Source organism: Leptodactylus fuscus, chromosome 3, assembly GCF_031893055.1.
Source record: "Leptodactylus fuscus isolate aLepFus1 chromosome 3, aLepFus1.hap2, whole genome shotgun sequence".
Classification (NCBI taxonomy): domain Eukaryota; kingdom Metazoa; phylum Chordata; class Amphibia; order Anura; family Leptodactylidae; genus Leptodactylus; species Leptodactylus fuscus.
In genome coordinates, this window is record NC_134267.1 from 22,431,964 (window position 1) to 22,453,994 (window position 22,031).

At 45.7% G+C, this 22,031-nt stretch overlaps 1 protein-coding gene across 1 annotated transcript in view; it reads left to right on the plus strand.

Moving 5' to 3' along the window:
- Nucleotides 1-22,031, plus strand: part of GALNT14 (polypeptide N-acetylgalactosaminyltransferase 14) — a 303,711-nt gene that overhangs the window by 240,588 nt on the left and 41,092 nt on the right. Inside the window, exons 4-7 of the mRNA XM_075267232.1 lie at nucleotides 948-1,015; nucleotides 10,825-10,890; nucleotides 20,871-20,992; nucleotides 21,081-21,168. Of these exons, the coding sequence (XP_075123333.1) occupies nucleotides 948-1,015; nucleotides 10,825-10,890; nucleotides 20,871-20,992; nucleotides 21,081-21,168 (344 nt within the window). The remainder of the gene's footprint in view (nucleotides 1-947; nucleotides 1,016-10,824; nucleotides 10,891-20,870; nucleotides 20,993-21,080; nucleotides 21,169-22,031) is intronic.

Genomic DNA, 22,031 nt, shown 5'->3' on the forward strand with positions numbered 1-22,031 from the left:
TTACCTGTCGGCCCCACACCTGTTATCATTTCCCTATCTTCCCCACACCTGTTATCGTTTCCCTGTCTGCCCCACACCTGTTATCATTTCCCTATCTGCCCCACACCTGTTATCATTTCCCTATCTGCCCCACACCTGTTATCGTTTCCCTGTCTTCCCCACACCTGTTATCATTTCCCTGTTTGCCCCACACCTGTTATCATTTCCCTGTCTGCCCCACACCTGTTATCATTTCCATGTCTGCCCTACACTTGTTATCATTTCCCTGTCTGCCCCACACCGGTTATCATTTCCCTGTCTGCCCCACACCTGTTATCATTTCCATGTCTGCCCCACACCTGTTATCATTTCCCTGTCTGCCCCACACATGTTATCATTTCCATGTCTGCCCCACACCTGTTATCATTTCCCTGTCTGCCCCACACATGTTATCATTTCCATGTCTGCCCCACACTTGTTATCATTTCCCTGTCTGCCCCACACCTGTTATCATTTCCCTGTCTGCCCCACACCTGTTATCATTTCCCTATCTGCCCCACACCTGTTATCATTTCCCTATCTGCCCCACACCTGTTATCATTTCCCTGTTTGCCCCACACCTGTTATCATTTCCGTCTGCCCCACACCTGTTATCATTTCCATGTTTGCCCCACACCTGGCTGCAGGACACATTTTGCAGCAATCCCTCACTTCTATCTGGGTTCGGTATATTTTGTCAATGAGTGTATGATATTAAGTGGCAGAACTTTACCATATAGTGATTCCAGACTTCTCTGCAGAGGGAGTAGACTTTTGTGCCCACCACGACATCACAGGCAGCGCGTCCTGTTCTGTAAATGTTACACTAAAGGCTTCTTAACCTGCACATTGTCTATTTCCCTGTATCTGTGAATGACTGTGTGAACAGAGGCAGACGCCTTCATGTTATTTCTTTGTGTCTTTTGCAGTGTACTGAACCGGACACCTATGCACCTCATCCATGAAATCATATTAGTCGACGACTACAGCGATAACTGTGAGTAAGTTTAAAGGGATTGTCCAGTTTAGATAACGCATTGTCATATTCTCTGTGAAGGAATAGACCGGGCCCATCTATTGCTCTGAGATCAGCTGTAAAGAGTGTCTCTGGCTCTGGAGGACTCTACATGTCCATGCATTACAGCTACAAACCATTGATTACAATGGGAACTGTGCAATACTTCATTTCTCCTGTGGTGGCGCTGCAGAAAACATGAACACTAGCTCCCCCTACAGTTTTGGCACAGTCCAAACTCAAATTGGTATTATTATTCTTAGGGGGTCTCTTCAGACTCCGGGATATACTAATGGGGGTGTGCAGAAACCTAATATACACTGATACCGCCCCTCTCCCGGTCTACCTTGTGCATCCAGTACTCAATTGCAGTAAAGTGACATCATGGGCCCAGGGGGACTGCAGAGGCCTCTGATTGGGCCACAGGGGTCATATGGAACGTATGGATTTGTTAGGCCTCTTAGGGTCACTCCTACATAGCGGTTATTTGTTCTGTCATTTTTGGGAATTGTGAGCCCTCTTTATGTGCCATTTGGTGGGCCCAAGGTCACCCACTAAGGAGCCATCAATAGGACATGAGCCCTTTTTGTAATAATGCGGCCCCAGAGAAAAATTGTTCTGCCATTAGTAAAATTTGGATAATGAAAGTTCCTAATGAAGCGGCCATTACTCGTCCCCAGCCAGGAATCGGCAGAGTAATTTATCCGCCAAAAGCTTTAATATACAGGAATGAAGACAATGCAGAAAGTAATGGCCCCCGAGGGGCCCGGGGAGGAAATCCTGTGCAGGCTGGAGGCCATTAGGAGCCGAAACTGCATTAGGACTGTACAGGATAGTGATCGGATGTGACACCGCGTGACTGATGACCCCCGGGGGTCCTCCCCCTACTAATAGATGGCTTTAATAAGTTGTAATGGATTCTGGAGGTCCTGTTAATTCTCTACTCAAAAGTCGCGAACGTAAATGAACGATTATGGCGGCGAGCAAGGGACGGACGGGGAATAATCCCTCTGTCCGCCACGTGACGGGGCTGCTGAGACATTAGTGAGCAGCATTTAAAGGGGCGTTCTGCAAGTAAACAGGATATGCTGCGACGGGATCTGATCACAGGGACCCCACCCGTCAAGGAGTGACCTACTCCTCGCACAGCGCCACCTCCTGTTCTGTACAGGAAATGCAAATAAACCCCATTAGGTGACTTTTGCCCTGGGACTCTGAGGCTAAAGCTTACACGTTGACACTTGCTCTGCAACAAAAAGTTGTACAAAAATATCAGTGTATCTCTATGGTGTCGCATTGCAAGTGACAGTCGCAGAAAAATCTAAACCGACTGGGTTTTGGTCACAAGTCATAAATGGCATGGAAGTTTTTTTTGCATAGCCTTCAATGGACGTTGCATGCAATCAGAAGTGCAACATGTGGCCAAATCACAGCTCAACAGTAGGGCTAAGGTCACATGGCGACTTGCGGCACACGATAAAAAATATCACATAGAAGTTGCCAGGCAAAAATTTTAATGTAACTGATGCAACATCTGTTCCCATTTTAATATCCCTCTCCATCTATTCCCAGCTAATGTCCCCCTTCATCTGCCCTCAGTTTAATTGCCCCCTACATCTACAACCAGTTTAATGTCCCCCTTCATCTCCCCCAGTTTAGTTGCCCCCCCTACATCTACAACCGATTTAATGTCCCCCTTCATCTGCCCTCAGTTTAATTGCCCCCTACATCTACAACCAGTTTAATGTCCCCCTTCATCTCCCCCAGTTTAATTGCCCCCCCTACATCTACAACCAATTTAATGTCCCCCTTCATCTGCCCTCAGTTTAATTGCCCCCTACATCTACAACCAGTTTAATGTCCCCTTCATCTGCCCCCAATTTAATTGCCCCCTACATCTGCCCCCAGTTCCCCCCTCTTGCTTACACTTGCTGTCTCTTCTCTCCTCCTTACTTTCCACCAGTCTCCGTTCCCAGCAGCTTCCTCTTTCTATGCTACACCACACTGTCCTGTAGTATCCAGAATAGCTCCACCCACACAAGAATCTGATCACATGGTCATGACATCATCACCGGTCCTTTTGCCCACTAGGACTAGCATTTGCCATTTAACCTTTACATATCCTATGACTGTTGTTTTGCAGTCGCATGATGTCAGATGTTGCAATGCAAAACAATAAAGTTACACTGAAATTTTTGGCGTGCAATTCAACTGCAACATACTATCACGTGATTTTTCTAGAGGTGCGATTTAGCTGTACAAACTGTCCAGTCCTAGACCTGTCCGTTGAAGTCTACAGTAAAAAAAAGTTGCATGCAACCTGTGACCAAAATCCAACAGGTTTGGTTTTCCTGTGACTGTCACGTCGCAGTCACATGATGTCACAGGTTGCAATGTGACACAAAAGAGGTACATTGAAATTTTGCATTGCAAATAAATGTAAAATTAAGAATCTGCACCAAAAAATCTTCATGCAGTTTTTTCAATGTAGTTTTGATGTAGTTTTAAGTGCACCTTGTGAATGCACCCAAAGGATCTTAAAGAGGACCTTTTGCGATCTCCATCCCCTCAAGCTGCTTTTATCCTTTAAAAGTCGCTCTTCCACTGATTCTGGCACAGTTGGAATTTTTTCTCTAGCCCTCACCATTCCCAAGCAATCAGCACAATTAGTTCGGGTGTCCGATATAACTAGACTCCCTAATATCCAGTGGGTGGTGAGATTCCACCTCTGCTGCTGCTGCTTGACCTCACCCACGTGACATTAGGGAGTCTAGTTAACATGATCAGATGCCAAAATTAACTCTGTTCATTGCTCAGGAATGGTGGGGGCTAGAGAAAAAATTCCAACTGTGCCAGAATCAGTGGAGAGGCGACTATTAATGGATGAAAAGTGCTGGAGGTAGTGAAATGTCCTGTTCAAACATACCATGCAGAATCTGAAGGTAGAGCCTACATTTTTGTAAATGAATTTTGGGTTTGCACTAAGCGAGGGCGTCAACTGAGCATTGTGTGGGCTCCTGACTGGTCTCCTGAATAGCTACAATTCAGCTCTGCTTCATCTGTATACAGAGCACTGTCACCTTGTCCCAGTATACAGTGTGAGAGATCGCCACCTCTGTGAACAGGTCATAGTCATCAGTAACCCAGTGCAGCATGGCGGCTGTTGTCGGATCTTTGGCTCTAATGAGGGCCCTGTATGCTGGATCCTGATACCATGTGTGGTACATTTATTTCCGGCGTCATGTTCGGCAGTCACATGCTGGGACTAGACGCTCTGACATCTGCCACCATCACTTTCTCTGTCTATTAAGAGCGTCTTAGAAGCAGATGGAGACCCGCATTGTATCACACGACTGTCATCAGCTGACCCCGCACAGACGCCGCGCTGTCAAAAGTTTCATTACTTGTAAAATCCTGAGCAGCGCAAAAGCTGCAAGAAGATGCCAAGAGATTAATAAAGAAATCAATTCACATGTAGCAGTGCTGGGTTTGTCATTGAGGGCATTGATGTAGTAGAGCTGGGTTTGTCATTGATTGCATAGTTGTAGCAGAGCCGGGTTTGTTATTGAGGTTATTGATGTAGCAGAGTTTGGTTTGTTATTGAGAATATAGCTGTAGCCGGATAGCTGGATTTGTCACTGATTGTATAGATGTAGCAGGGCTGGGTTTGTCATTGAGGGTACTGATGTAGGAGAGCTGGGCTTGTCATTGATTGTATAGATGTAGCAGAGCCAGGTTTGTTATTGAAGGTATTGATGCAGCAGAGTTTGGTTTGTTATTGAGAGTATAGTTGTAGCTGGATTAGCTGTATTTGTCATTGAGTGTATAGATATAGTAGAGCCGGGTTTGTTATCAAAGGTATCGATGTAGCAGAGTTTGGTTTGTTATTGAGCATATAGTTGAAGCTGGATTTGTCACTGATTGTATAGATGTAGCAGGGCTGAGTTTGTCACTGATTGTATAGATGTAGCAGGGCTGAGTTTGTCACCAATTATATGCAAATCTATTCTCCAGGATGTAACTAGTAGAACAGTGCCTCTGTATGTTGCCCTCTAGAGGGCAGCCCCCTTAACATCATGCATGACTCAGTAAATAAGCCTACTAACATGATGTAGAGTTTATTGCCAAATTAGTATTTGTATCCCAAAAGGAACAGATTCCCAGCTATGGACAGCACTGTTTCGGTCTTTTGGACCTCGTCAGCATAGCGCAGGGATACTGATTTGGCAGAGTGAGAGACTATAGACCAGGGTCAGAGGATAATCGTACACATTAGGGAGAGTGTGTGCTTACATAGGCAGTACGGAGACTTACAAGTCATTCCTGCTCCGCTAGGGATTCTGGGTAAAAAAATATATAAATATATATATATTATACCCAGAGGGCAATACGGACCTAAGACGTCTTACGTCTGAACGTTTGTTACAAATTCTCTGTGCAGTAAATACATCGGCAGCACAAATCTCTCTCCTGTCACTGTAGTTTGTTACAATGTATCAGGCCGGTGTTCCGACTGATTGTTCAGAGTAGATACAACTGTAGCAAACCCTCAGCTGTGAGAACTATTAAATCTGTACTGTGTCCTATTCACTGACAGTAAGCAGTGTGTGATTTATGGCCAACATGGAATATTCCTTCATGGAGAATAACCAATAAAACCTATCTGCTCCTTTCTTCTGTGACAGGCAGAGCTATGTTAGGGCCCCTGCCACCCCAATATCTGCCCCCCTGAGATGATACACATGAGCCTACACGTCTCCTCATCTTTCCAGCTCATGTCAGTTCCTCCCCAGCAGCTTCCCATGTAATGGCCGCCTCAGCGCTGCGTGGGTAGCACGTGTGTGATTTATGGCAGACATGGAATATTCCTTCATATAGAATAAATCAATCATACAGGGAATCCGAGTGCTGATCCGCCTACGGGACATGTCTGTGTTCACACACAACAGTTATATTGACATAAAATATTCAGACACCGTAAAATAGGCACAAATGGGAAAATTATTTCTTTAATATTTATCTGTTTTACTAATACAGAGCTCCAAATCCTCTACAAAGTCATAAAGCAACATGATAATTATGTCTACAGTCACCACTAGGGGGAGCTCACTGCATATACATTGAAGACAATAGTAACACAGTATTCATTAAGCTCCTGAACTCCCCCTAGTGGTGGTTGCAGGAGGGCAGAATATTACCATTTCACTTGATGTCCTTTCACATAGTGGCAGCTGAAGGAAGTCAGAATGTAAAAGGGGTTTTCTGAAAATATAATAGTGATGAGATGTCCTTAGGATAGGCCCATAATATCAGGTCAGTGGTGGCCCAAACATCCAGGACCCGTGCAGATCAGAAACTAATGACTATACATTCACTGGTTACTGGCTTTTCAACAGTTCAAGCACCGGCACAATACATTGTATGGAACCATATCAGCTATTATTATAGGGAGTGTGTGACCAGAACCAGCATATCACCCCAGCCCTGCAGATAGATAGGTTAGTGTCACCAGAACCATCATATCACCCCAGTCCTGCAGATAGATAGGTTAGTGTCACCAGAACCATCATATCACCCCAGTCCTGCAGATAGATAGGTTAGTGTCACCAGAACCAGCATATCACCCCAGCCCTGCAGATAGATAGGTTAGTGTCACCAGAACCAGCATATCACCCCAGCCCTGCAGATAGATAGGTTACTGTCACCAGACCCAGCATATCACCCCAGCCTGGCAGATAGATAGGTTAGTGTCACCAGACCCAGCATATCACCCCAGTCCTGCAGATAGATAGGTTAGTGTCACCAGACCCAGCATATCACCCCAGCCCTGCAGATAGATAGGTTACTGTCACCAGAACCAGCATATCACCCCAGCCCTGCAGATAGATAGGTTACTGCCACCAGAACCAGCATATCACCCAGCCCTGCAGATAGATAGGTTACTGCCACCAGAACCAGCATATCATCCAGCCCTGCAGATAGATAGGTTAGTGTCACCAGAACCAGCATATCACCCCAGTCCTGCAGATAGATAGGTTAGTATCACCAGAACCAGCATATCACCCCAGCCCTGCAGATAGATAGGTTAGTGTCACCAGAACCATCATATCACCCCAGTCCTGCAGATAGATAGGTTAGTGTCACCAGAACCAGCATATCACCCCAGCCCTGCAGATAGATAGGTTACTGTCACCAGAACCAGCATATCACCCAGCCCTGCAGATAGATAGGTTAGTGTCACCAGAACCAGCATATCACCCCAGCCCTGCAGATAGATAGGTTAGTGTCACCAGAACCAGCATATCACCCCAGCCCTGCAGATAGATAGGTTAGTGTCACCAGAACCAGCATATCACCCCAGCCCTGCAGGTAGATAGGTTACAGTCACCAGACCCCGCATATCACCCCAGCCCTGCAGATAGATAGGTTAGTGTCACCAGACCCCGCATATCACCCCAGCCCTGCAGATAGATAGGTTAGTGTCACCAGAACCAGCATATCACCCCAGCCCTGCAGATAGATAGGTTACTGTCACCAAACCCAGCATATCACCCCAGCCCTGCAGATAGATAGGTTAGTGTCACCAGAACCAGCATATCACCCCAGCCCTGCAGATAGATAGGTTAGTGTCACCAGAACCAGCATATCACCCCAGCCCTGCAGATAGATAGGTTAGTGTCACCAGACCCCGCATATCACCCCAGCCCTGCAGATAGATAGGTTAGTGTCACCAGACCCCGCATATCACCCTAGCCCTGCAGATAGATAGGTTAGTGTCACCAGAACCATCATATCACCCCAGTCCTGCAGATAGATAGGTTAGTGTCACCAGAACCAGCATATCACCCCAGCCCTGCAGGTAGATAGATTACTGTCACCAGACCCCGCATATCACCCCAGCCCTGCAGATAGATAGGTTAGTGTCACCAGACCCCGCATATCACCCTAGCCCTGCAGATAGATAGGTTAGTGTCACCAGACCCCGCATATCACCCCAGCCCTGCAGATAGATAGGTTAGTGTCACCAGAACCAGCATATCACCCCAGCCCTGCAGATAGATAGGTTACTGTCACCAAACCCAGCATATCACCCCAGCCCTGCAGATAGATAGGTTAGTGTCACCAGACCCCAGCATATCACCCCAGCCCTGCAGATAGATAGGTTAGTGTCACCAGAACCAGCATCTCACCCCAGCCCTGCAGATAGATAGGTTAGTGTCACCAGACCCAGCATATCACCCCAGTCCTGCAGATAGATAGGTTAGTGTCACCAGAACCATCATATCACCCCAGTCCTGCAGATAGATAGGTTAGTGTCACCAGAACCAGCATATCACCCCAGGCCTGCAGATAGATAGGTTACTGTCACCAGAACCAGCATATCACCCCAGCCCTGCAGATAGATAGGTTAGTGTCACCAGAACCAGCATATCACCCCAGCCCTGCAGATAGATAGGTTAGTGTCACCAGAACCAGCATATCACCCCAGCCCTGCAGGTAGATAGGTTACTGTCACCAGACCCCGCATATCACCCCAGCCCTGCAGATAGATAGGTTAGTGTCACCAGAACCAGCATATCACCCCAGCCCTGCAGATAGATAGGTTACTGTCACCAAACCCAGCATATCACCCCAGCCCTGCAGATAGGTTAGTGTCACCAGACCCCAGCATATGACCCGAGCCCTGAAGATAGATAGATTAGTGTCACCAGAACCAGCATATCACCCCAGCCCTGCAGGTAGATAGGTTACTGTCACCAGAACCAGCATATCACCCCAGCCCTGCAGATAGATAGGTTAGTGTCACCAGAACCAGCATATCACCCCAGCCCTGCAGATAGATAGGTTAGTGTCACCAGAACCAGCATATCACCCCAGCCCTGCAGGTAGATAGGTTACTGTCACCAGACCCCACATATCACCCCAGCCCTGCAGATAGATAGGTTAGTGTCACCAGAACCAGCATATCACCCCAGCCCTGCAGATAGATAGGTTACTGTCACCAAACCCAGCATATCACCCCAGCCCTGCAGATAGATAGGTTAGTGTCACCAGACCCCAGCATATGACCCCAGCCCTGAAGATAGATAGGTTAGTGTCACCAGAACCAGTATATCACCCCAGCCCTGCAGATAGATAGGTTAGGGTCACCAGACCCAGCATACCACCCCAGCCCTTCAGATAGATAGGTTACTGTCACCAGAACCAGCATATCACCCCAGCCCTGCAGATAGATAGGTTACTGCCACCAGAACCAGCATATCACCCAGCCCTGCAGATAGATAGGTTACTGCCACCAGAACCAGCATATCACCCAGCCCTGCAGATAGATAGGTTAGTGTCACCAGACCCAGCATATCACCCCAGCCCTGCAGATAGATAGGTTACTGTCACCAGAACCAGCATATCACCCCAGCCCTGCAGATAGATAGGTTACTGCCACCAGAACCAGCATATCACCCAGCCCTGCAGATAGATAGGTTACTGCCACCAGAACCAGCATATCACCCAGCCCTGCAGATAGATAGGTTAGTGTCACCAGAACCAGCATATCACCCCAGTCCTGCAGATAGATAGGTTAGTATCACCAGAACCAGCATATCACCCCAGCCCTGCAGATAGATAGGTTAGTGTCACCAGAACCATCATATCACCCCAGTCCTGCAGATAGATAGGTTAGTGTCACCAGAACCAGCATATCACCCCAGCCCTGCAGATAGATAGGTTACTGTCACCAGAACCAGCATATCACCCCAGCCCTGCAGATAGATAGGTTAGTGTCACCAGAACCAGCATATCACCCCAGCCCTGCAGATAGATAGGTTAGTGTCACCAGAACCAGCATATCACCCCAGCCCTGTAGATAGATAGGTTAGTGTCACCAGAACCAGCATATCACCCCAGCCCTGCAGGTAGATAGGTTACAGTCACCAGACCCCGCATATCACCCCAGCCCTGCAGATAGATAGGTTAGTGTCACCAGACCCCGCATATCACCCCAGCCCTGCAGATAGATAGGTTAGTGTCACCAGAACCAGCATATCACCCCAGCCCTGCAGATAGATAGGTTACTGTCACCAGAACCAGCATATCACCCCAGCCCTGCAGATAGATAGGTTACTGCCACCAGAACCAGCATATCACCCAGCCCTGCAGATAGATAGGTTACTGCCACCAGAACCAGCATATCACCCAGCCCTGCAGATAGATAGGTTACTGCCACCAGAACCAGCATATCACCCCAGCCCTGCAGATAGATAGGTTACTGTCACCAAAACCAGCATATAATTTTCCCTTATGAGTTGCTGCTTCCATTGCTGAGCTATCACTGTTTTGTCAATATGCTAATGAGCTCTTTATAGTAATGTCCGCGTCCTCATTGCTCTATAGAGATCATTTTCATACGGATAAAGGCAATGGAGGAAGCAATCCCTAAGGGGAAAACACTTTGATTCAGGTCACCCTAACCTATCTATGTGCAGGGGTGGGTTCATATGTTGAGTTTGGTGACACTCCCTTTAAAGGTTAATTTATCAATATCATAGTCTTGGAATCCCCTTTAATCACTATATGAAGATAATGTGCTGCTCTGTATCAGTTCTGTGTATCTATGATTACTATGTGCAGTGACTACAGTTGTCAGACTACGACTCCCATCATGCATGCAGTGGATCATTTCCTATATGCTGTTATAGGTTCTTATTCTTCCCTCAGCTCTGACCTAAATCTTTCCGCCTTGGACTTTCCATAACCCAGAGCTTTTCTATTAACGGTTTTCTCTGCTTTGACAGCTGATGACTGCCGGCTCCTCTGCAAGTTACCCAAAGTGAAGTGCTTACGCAACGACCAGAGGGAAGGTACGCGGGCCTATCGGGGGACCCATCTGCAGACATGGCCTTAACATTAATGGACAGGAGCTCCGAGCAGAAGGAAGTTGTACTGGGAGCAGCTGATAAGCTCAGGGCAACCGGGTCAAAAAACAGGACTTGTACTTTAAGTGTTCTATTCCTGGGAAAGCTGGGTGACAACCAATATGGCAGTCAGTGAAGTCTCTTCAAGGTTTGATACATGCTACTTCAACTCAACATATTCTACCTCTCGTGTATTAATGCACATGGAGGCGCAACGTGACCCCATGCTGGACACAATGTGACCCCATGCTGGATATAACGTGACCCCATGCTGGACACAATGTGACCCCATGCTGGATATAACGTGACCCCATGCTGGGTACAATGTGACCCCATGCTGGATATAACATGACCCCATGCTGGATATAACGTGACCCCATGCTGGGTACAATGTGACCCCATGCTGGATATAATGTGACCCCATGCTGGGTACAATGTGACCCCATGCTGGATATAACGTGACCCCATGCTGCGTACAATGTGACACCATGCTGGATATAACGTGACCCCATGCTGCGTACAATGTGACCCCATGCTGAATATAACGTTACCCCATGCTGGATATAACGTGACCCCATGCTGCATACAATGTGACCCCATGCTGAATATAACGTTACCCCATGCTGCGTACAATGTGACACCATGCTGGGTACAATGTGACCCCATGCTGGATATAATGTGACCCCATGCTGGATATAACGTGACCCCATGCTGCATACAATGTGACCCCATGCTGAATATAACGTTACCCCATGCTGCGTACAATGTGACACCATGCTGGGTACAATGTGACCCCATGCTGGATATAATGTGACCCCATGCTGGGTACAATGTGACCCCATGCTGCGTACAATGTGACCCCATGCTGAATATAACGTTACCCCATGCTGGATATAACGTGACCCCATGCTGCATACAATGTGACCCCATGCTGGATATAACGTAAATCCATCTCCGACCATTGGATGTGATAGTAGATGTATATAATTGTGAGGGTAGACGTAGCTTTAAAGATGTTTTTCATGTAAAATTGGAGAACCAGAGTCTCTTCCTACAGACCCCCCCCCCCCCCTTAGTGGTGACACCAGGCAGCTGTATATTGGGGTGTAGATCACATGAGAACTAATAGGCCGATGCTTATACAATGTGTCACTGGATGTTCCTTTTATACAAAGCTTTGTTACAATGTATCATTATTTATCCGCATCGCCCGAGTCTTGAATGATTCCTCGTATCCTCCATCTCACTTCTGTATATATTACCAGATAGGAAATATTAGGATTTTATGGCCACATAAAATCTGATTTGCGCCCCTCGCCTCTCCTTCCATTGAACATCGCCGTAAAATCTGCGGCAATTTTCCTCTTAGAGTTTTGGGGTAATCAATCAGAATCTGACTCCTGATATAAAATCAATTCCTTTGTGTTTGAGAATAAATCGCACCTAACAAGCTACATTGAGTTTTATAGAGCGGCGCCGCCTCCCCGGCCAGCGCTGTGTCATTACACATGGATAATATATAACCCCCCACCCAATATCAGAGGAGCAGATGCCTATAACACGTCTCACGAGTATCCTTCAACGCTCACCGATAATTGTCGCCACTTACTGGACGCCGGGGCAAGAACTCAATATCTGCAGCCAGAATAAAAATAAGGATTATACACGTGACGGAATTGGTAAATGCTGATGTATCATCAGTCCGATCGCACCGATGCCGATAGATACCACGCGCTGCGAGAGCTGCAGTCACTTGTGTAGGATGAAAAATATTCTATTTATCTAGATGGCGCTATAAACTATTATACTACATGTTGTGCTTTGATGTTAGATTTTTTTCACAGCACTCCATGTGGTCGGAGGAGGTATTGCAAGTGAAATTTATCAAGTTCGAAAAACCAGAGCACTTTTCCAATTTTTGGGGACTTTTGTCTTTACTAATATTTCTTTATTGGTGTTAGTTTGAAGTATTCTGATGCAGAGATCCAAATCTCCTGCATAGCCATAGTATGAAATGATAAAATTCTGTCTACCACCAGCCATCACTAGGGGGAGCTCAGGAGCTTACTGCATACTGTTATTATCTAGTTCAATGTATTATCAATGTACAATAAGCTCCTGAGCTCCCCCTAGTGGTTGCTATAATTTTGCAGCTTATATCTATGCAAGGGATTTGGTACAGTGTATCAAGACAGCAGAGTTTTGATCACAAAAAAAATCTATAAATCATCATAGAAGGCAGCTGAGAATTCTTAGTGTAAAGTATTACCCTATCCAAAAGACATGAATTTCACATCTTCGGCCACCTATATTGGCTATACAGATGCCCCCCCCCCCCTTCCCCTTAGCTCAAATTTGGTAAGGACTCCAATATGTCTTGAAACCAATGGAAAGATTTGTGAGTAAAGATGTAATTCACAACACATCCACCAGGTGGCAGCACATGAACAAATATATAATGCTGTTTTGTGACACAATATCACAAAAATATGTTGTTTTGAAAATCTGTTTGTCTCATGGTTAGAGATTGGCAACCCTTGCAAGATTAATTTTTCATGAATGTTCGTCTCACAGTTTTATTTCGAACTGAACTTGTTTGATCTGAACTGGAAGTGCAATTATTCTACTCTGGGCCGATCACAGGCTTCTGTGGTCCCCAAGGGCCCATGACTTCACCCAGGAGGTCAGAAGATGACCACAGAGGACCATAAGGGAGCCCCAAAGAGGTGACTGATATGTTTCCTGTGGACCTCTAAACTCTGCGGCCTGAAGATTTGTGAATGGCAAATCCCAAAAATTTTCGGTATGGCCAACACAAACTTTTTGGAAAACAAACTGGTTCACTTATCTCTACTGGTGACCAACATTTCTGGACATGTCCATCCAAGAGCAAAGGCTTTCCATGTAAATTTCCTCATTTGGTATCGCTGGAATCTGAATATCTTATAACGGAATTTTCAGAAATTTAATTTTAGAAATATGGAATCTTCTTTTTAAGAAATAATTGACACAAATGGTAAATGTGTTAATACTTGGAGAGAAGACAATATAGTCATCTGCATAATTTATTCTTAATTGTGCGCGGAATATTCATGAGGTTTCGGAGCGATTCTCTTGTGTATGTCCTCCCACATACCGGAGACAGAGACATCAGACATTACCATTAGTACGGAACATACGAGCGAGGAAACCCCTAACCGTGTATCAATCAGGTTGTCAGAAGAAACAGGTTTTATTCCTTGTTATTTCAGTAAGAAATCCCACAAGGAGACTCAGAGACCCCTGCCCACCCCCTACCCCGGCATGCTCAACATCAGTTCTGTCAGTCATCCGCTCCTCTGTAGCTCTCTCTGATGAGGTTCTGGTCCTGTGTTTAAGTATGTAGAAAAATAGACAGAAAAAACTTAAATTAACCAAGACTATTGGAAAGAGATTAACCCCTGCACTATCCAAGACCACCAGGAAAGACATTAACCCCTGCACTATCCAAGACCACCAGGAAAGACATTAAGCCCTGCAATAACCAAGACTACCAGGAAAGACATTAACCCCTGCACTATTCAAGACCACCAGAAAAGACATTAACCCCTGCACTATCCAAGACCATCAGGAAAGACATTAACCCCTGCACTATCCAAGACTACTAGGGAAGACATTAACCCCTGCACTATCCAAGACCACCAGGAAAGTCATTAACCCCTGCACTATCCAGGACTACAAGGAAAGACATTAACCCCTGCACTATCCAAGAGCACTAGGAAAGTCATTAACCCCTGCACTATCCAAGACTACAAGGAAAGACATTAACCCCTGAGCTATCCAAGACCACCAGGAAATACATTAATCCCTGCAATAACCAAGACCATGAGGAACAACTTTAACCCCTGCACTATTCAAGACCATGAGGAAAGACATTAACCCCTGCACTATTCAAGGTCACCAGGAAAAACATTAATCTTTGCACTATCCAAGACCACAAGGATAGACATTAGCCCCTGCACTATCCAAGAACACCAGGAAAGACATTAACCCCTGCACTAACCAAGACCAGGAGGAACAACATTAACCCCTGCACTATCCAGGACCACAAGGATAGACATTAACCCCTTCATTATCAAAGATCACCAGGAAAGACATTAACCCCTGCACTATCCAAGAACACCAGGAAATACATTAATCCCTGCAATAGCCAAGACCACGAGGAACAACTTTAACCCCTGCACTATTCAAGACCATGAGGAAAGACATTAACCCCTGCACTATTTAAGGACACTTGGAAAGGCATTAACCCCTGTGCTATCCAAGATCACCAGGAAAGGCATTAACCCTTGCATTAACCAAGACCACCAGGATAGACATTAACCCCTTCACTATCCGAGATCACCAGGAAAAACATTAACCCCTGCACTATCCAAGACCACTGGGAAAGATGTTAACCCCTGCACTATCCAAGACCACTGGGAAAGACATTTAACCCCTGCTCTATCCAAAACCACCAATTAAGAAAACATTAAGCCTTTCACTATCAAAAACCACCAAGGAAAACAAACATTAATCCTTCTACTATGTAAGACCACTAGGAAAATGAATATTAACCCTCCAATATCCATAATCACAAGAGGAATAAAAACCCTCCACAATACAAGACCACCATAGAAACAGATATTAACCCCTCCACTTTCCCAAGACCACCAAACAAATGAGAAATGAACCACTCCATTACTCTAGACCACCTTTGAAGCAAGTATAAACTCTTCAACTATTCTGAAGAAAAAAGACCTTAACCGTCCCACTACCCTAGACCACCAGATCAAGAATTAACTCCTTCAGGGGATCAGACATTAACCATTCCATCACCCTAAACCTTCAGGGAAATGGACATTAATGAGGTTTTTCCATGGACATAACCATATCCTATATACATTTGTAGACAATTAAAAGTTATACATTTTTGTAAATATATAATTAAAAATTTTCTGAGTGTTTAAGATTTTCTGTAATCATCTTCGTGGTGACATGTTTTGTCTTGATCAGTTTCCAATGGATTTAGCCAGGAATATGGGATTTTGAACTTGTCAGAAACCCCACCATGATGAAGGCATGTAAGAGAAGATATCTGGGCCACCAAAAGGACGTATGGTTATGGTCATTGGAAATCCCATGAAAAAAAAAATAAAAAATTACCTACTCACAGTATAAACCCACAATAAGGCCCAAGCCTGCCGATTCTCATCAATGCATGACTATGGTGGAGTGGGAGTCAGATGGGCATCTGTCACTCTATTCAATGTCTACAAGGGTGGCAAAGACAGCTCTCCATGTACTTGACAGCCATGTGGAAGGGTACTACTAGTGTGCACTTTTTGGACACCGGTCCGGAGGAAGGGTACTAGTTGTGTGCACTTTTTAAACACTGGTCAGGAGGAAGGGTAACAGTAATGTATAGTTTATGGTCACTAGTTATAGGAAAGGGAATTTGTAGTGTTCACTTTTTGGACACCAGCCATGGGTACGGGTACTAGTACTGTACACTTTTTGGACAACAGTCAGGGGAAGTGTACTAGTGGCAGGGGTGAACCATGGGTTTCTGCCGCCTGAGGCGAACGTCAGAAAGCCGCCCCCCCAGAGGAGGGGGCGGGACCACGCGGGGTGGGCGGGGCCGCACAGAGGGGGCGGGGCTGAGCGGAGCGAGCGTCTTCAGCAGGCAGGGAGAGGACCTGCTCTCTGCCTGAGCATGAGTTGTGGCCGCTGGAGCAGCGCAGCTCCAGCGGCCTCCCCAATCCACCGCTCAGTGATGGTGACCCTAAGCCAGTCCAGGACAGCTTGTCCTGGACTGGCTTAGGTCAGCAAAAATGCCGCCCTCCCTGGAGCCCTGGCATAGCGCCACCTGAAGCGGTCGCTTCAGGTCGCATCATGGGAGGTGCGGCGCTGACTAGTAGTGTGCACTTTTTGGACACCAGCCATGGGTACGGGTACTAGTACTGTACACTTTTTGGACAACAGTCAGGAGAAGCGTACTAGTAGTGTGTACTTTTTGGACACCGGTCAGGAGTTGTGGACACTTTTTAGACCCCAGTCAAGGGGAAGGGTGCTAGTACTGTACACTCCTTGGAAACCAGTCAGGGGAAGGGTACCAGTAATGTATAGTTTTAGGTCACCAGTCAGAGGAAAGAGCATTTGTTTTGTGCTTTTTCTGGACACCAGCCATGGGTAAGGCTACTAGTATCGAGAACATTTTGCTTTTCTAAATTTTTCAAGGAATGTATTACGGTAGCTCAAAATTCCGTAGTGTTCTACCTCTTACATATGCGTGGTCGGCCCCATACAAAGCATCAATCATGAGATCACACGAGATCTTTACTTTAGCGCTTTTTAGAGGCGCCGGCGGGATGAAACATATTGTGTGCATCACTTTATCTCGCCATCCAGTGTGTATTCATTTGGTCTTCGCTGATTCAATCAGTGTTTGGAGCGGAGAAAGTTTGGAGGGAACTTCCTGTGATGGTGGAGATTGTTGCCGTAGATGTGCAGTAAAGCGTATCGGAGCCTCTTTAAAATTCATAGTCTGATTCTCCTCTGTGGAACAAGCTAAATTAGTTATCAAAATGATGGAGGCCTCTCCAGGTCTTTCATTTTCCCTGCCAAGTGTCACTTTTATGGCTTCTGCTTTATCGAAGGAACGTGCGCTTGTCTCAGGCTCCAGAGGTTTCCGGATTTACTGGGTATTTTTGTTTCTATTTTTTTTTTTTTATGTGGGTAAATTTCCAAAAATTGTTTGGCAAATTAATATATCTAAAATCTGACAAAAAAATTAACATGGAGGCTCAATCACAAGGCAATGATCTATTCTTTTTGGGGGGAGTCATGATCTCTTCAGACCTCAGGGGATAATAAGGTGAGGCGCGTAAATATAATATACACTGATACTCACCTCCCCTCTCCTGGGCTCCCTTGTAGTCCTTTTCTGTAGTCTTCTGGCCTATTGGATGATGTCAGAGGCCTGTGATGTCACCCATGAGGTTAGTCAAGGCTAAATGGGATGTGAGGGAGCCCAGGAGAGGTGAGTATCAGTATACATTTATTATTATTTATTTATTATGTTTACTTATATGGCGCCATCATATTCCGCAGCGCTTTACAGACATTGACAGTCACTGTCCCATATAGGGCTCACAATCTACATTCCCTATCAGTATGTCTTTGGATTGTAGGAGGAAACCAGAGGAAACCCACGCAAACACAGGGAGAACATACAAACTCCTTGCAGATGTTGTCCTTGGCAGGATTTGAACCCAGGACTCCAGCGCTGCAAGGCTGCAGTGCTAACCACTGAGCCACCGTGCTGCCCATTATATTATATTTCCGCACCTACCCTGGGACTCACCTTATTTTGGACCCCAGAGTATAATAATAGCACTTCCGGTATGGACCAAAACAGACAGATGAACCTCACAAATCTCAGAAGGTTCGACCATCTCTAGTTTCAACCAGAATCTGACCAAGGATATGACAATATATAGCCAAATACAATAACATTTTTTACCCCGTTTCCCTTCTCAGATCATGACACGGCTCTGTCCTCACTAACATCATCATGTGATTGGACAGGTGACAACACTGCTGTCCTGATATACTCTGTGCTGCTGAAGACCCTGCTCTGTCCACGGTGTAACCTTTTGTCTCCATTTCCCTCCTTGTGTCATGACACTGCCCGTCATATACCGTCCTATCCTCGTAAATCTCAGTGGACAGGACACTGCCTGTTACAATACCAACTGACTACTCTCCTGATATACTCTGTGCTGCTGGGGACCCTGCTTCTTCTCTTGATGACCTCATAAATTCATAAATCCCCTAAAACCCCTTTAAATGCAATTTCTAGAACAATATACCAACATAAAGCTGACGATTCTATTGGAATACATCTGAAAACACACGAGGAGGGTAAAACTAAGACTGCGGGGCCATTCGGCAAAATGTTTGTCAGGGGCCATGTTAGGATTTTTTGGGAATGAGGGAAATCGAGACTTAGGGTAAGTTCAGACGGAGTTACGGCCTCAAAATCCTGAAAAACGACGGCTCCCAGTGAGATCAATGGGAGGCGCTCAGGAAAAAGAGGCGAGGTGCTCACTCTTCAGGCCGTTTCACCTCGCAATTCGGCCTGAAGACACTCCCTCCTCCGGACTAGACCCATTCATTGGGCCTAATCTGGAGCAGAGTGCGCGACTGGGTGTTGGTGCAGTGCACCGGCTTTCAGTCACGGCTACCTGCGCCTCAGGTTCTGGTCCAAAAACCTCCTCTGAACTTACCCTAATACTGCCATACTATACCTATATAATACACCCACAGAGTGCCAAAGTCCATACCTCCTAAATGTCTCAGATTCAATGGGACAGTCCCAGATTTCAGGTGCTGTCCCCAGCAGTGAGCGGTTTGTCCTGTCTTCAACATTAGCTGGCATGAAATTGTATAGCGACATTAGGAGTGTGCAGCGCCACACCTCCTATGAGGCGACCTGAAGCAACCGCTTCAGGCGGCGCTATGCCGGGCCCCCGGGGGGAAGGGGGCATTTTTGCTGACCTAAGCCAGTCCAGGACAAGCTGTCCTGGAAATTAGCGTCACCGTCTCGGCAGCCCAGCACGGGAAGTGAGTGGTGGATTGGGGAGGCCCTGTGGACGCAACGCTGCTCCACCGGCCTCCCCTGGTGCTCAGGCAGAGAGCAGGTCCTCTCCCTGCCTGCTCTCTGCCTGCTAACGCTGCCCCGTCCGCTCCACCCCACCCCCTTCTCTTCGCGCCGCCCCCTCCGATCCGCCCCCTCCTCTGGGGGGGGGGGGGGGCGGCTTTCTGTCGTCCGCCTCAGGTGGTGTAAAAGCTAGGTTCACCCCTGGGAGTGTGGGACCGCTTAAGGGGGCAATATACTGTGTGGGTGCACAAGAAGACTTGGTTGGATTGGGTGGGGTCAAAGAGGTAACTCATCAAGTAAATTTGCTCTTTAGATTTCATTTTGTCCCCTGACACATCCGCCAGACAATGCCCATGTAATTGCACTCCATAATACCACTGTAGGTGCCAGGACGTAAACTTCCCACGGACGTACCAAATGGGTAATTACCCGCTTTCCCCATCATAAAGTCTGCACCAGCTCCAGTGAATATTCGCAGACATTTTTTGCCGGACCAGTAATAGTATTTGAGTTTTTATGTTCTCGTTCTTTGCTGGAAGTGTCGAGCGCGACGTTGTATTTTCTAGCGCTTCGCCGTTTACATAGTAAATCTCCATTACAAATGGTTTGGCTGAAAGCGCTGAATCTCTTCTTCCGTGAATCCTGCTGAGACCCCGGAGAAACATCCGAAAAGTGTATTGTCTGTGAACTCTCCAAGTCCTGAATTTTAAATTCACTTTTATGATCTTGCGCACGTTGTGTTTCATCATCCTCCGGTCATGTCGTCTAAAGACTACACGATGCATACAGAGCAGGAGAACGCCTGCAGGATGGACGCCGCCGACATCACCGACTCCTTGTAGTGTAGCCAAGGCATCTAGAACTGGTGCGGAGCAAGATTGTAAAAGTTACAGACAAGACCCTCACATTGGCTCTTCAGACTGACACTGGTGATGTCATCACAATGAGGCGATGATGTCATTGTAAGGGAGTGTCTCACCAGATCCCATCGTATCTCATGGGGCGGGGCTAGAAACTTTGATGTTATATGTATATTTTTCAATTCACATATACCTAAGGCTTCAGCCAGCTGATGGGCACCGTACCTGTCTGTGCTACTATTGTTCCCTGTTATCAGCCATTAGAACTGACTGCCCGTAGACTTCCTCAAGCTCATGAGCTCCATTTATCACCTGCTGACTTCATGTTCATTGTTCCTTTAAATGTATTGCCTCCGTGATCGCCATGTCTTGTATCTAAGCAGGTTTGATTCGGTCTCGCGTGAGAGGGGCGGAGCTTGCCAAGGCCGGAGTACTCACCTTCCTAGACAGTCACTGTGAAGTCAATAAAGAATGGCTACCACCCCTACTGAAAAGAGTGAAAGAGGTGAGAACCGAAAAACTGTCATATAACTAAGGGGCGTAATAGGTGTATGAGAATTCACTGTCTACGGTATGTATCTCTACATTCATAGGATCCAACCCGTGTGGTGAGTCCTGTTATAGACATCATCAACCTGGACACGTTTGCGTATATAGCGGCGTCTTCAGATCTTAGAGGAGGTGAGTGATGAGGTCAATACTGTATGGAAAAATCTATAGATACTGAAAGAAGTTAACAATGTGTAATGCTAAGGATGTTATAGCGGTTATATTCTTGTACATAGGAGATAGTATTATAGTAGTTATATTCTTGTACATAGTGGCAGTATTATAGTAGTTATATTCTTGTACATAGGAGCAGTATTATAGTAGTTATATTCTTGTACATAGGAGTAGCATTATAGTAGTTATATTCTTGTACATAGGAGCAGTATATAGTAGTTATATTCTTACACATAGGAGTAGTATTATAGTAGTTATATTCTTGGACATAGGAGTAGTATTATAGTAGTTATATTCTTGTACATAGGGGCAGTATTATAGTAGTTATATTCTTGTACATAGGAGGTAGTATTATAGTAGTTATATTCTTGTACATAGGAGCAGTATTATAGTAGTTGTATTCTTGTACATAGGAGTAGCATTACAGTAGTTGTATTCTTGTACATAGGAGTAGTATTATAGTAGTTATATTCTTGTACATAGGAGGTAGTATTATAGTAGTTATATTCTTGTACATAGGAGCAGTATTATAGTAGTTATATTCTTGTACATAGGAGCAGTATTATAGTAGTTATATTCTTGTACATAGGAGCAGTATATAGTAGTTATATTCTTACACATAGGAGTAGTATTATAGTAGTTATATTCTTGGACATAGGAGTAGTATTATAGTAGTTATATTCTTGTACATAGGGGTAGTATTATAGTAGTTATATTCTTGTACATAGGAGGTAGTATTATAGTAGTTATATTCTTGTGCATAGGAGTAGTATTATAGTAGTTGTATTCTTGTACATAGGAGTAGTATTATAGTAGTTATA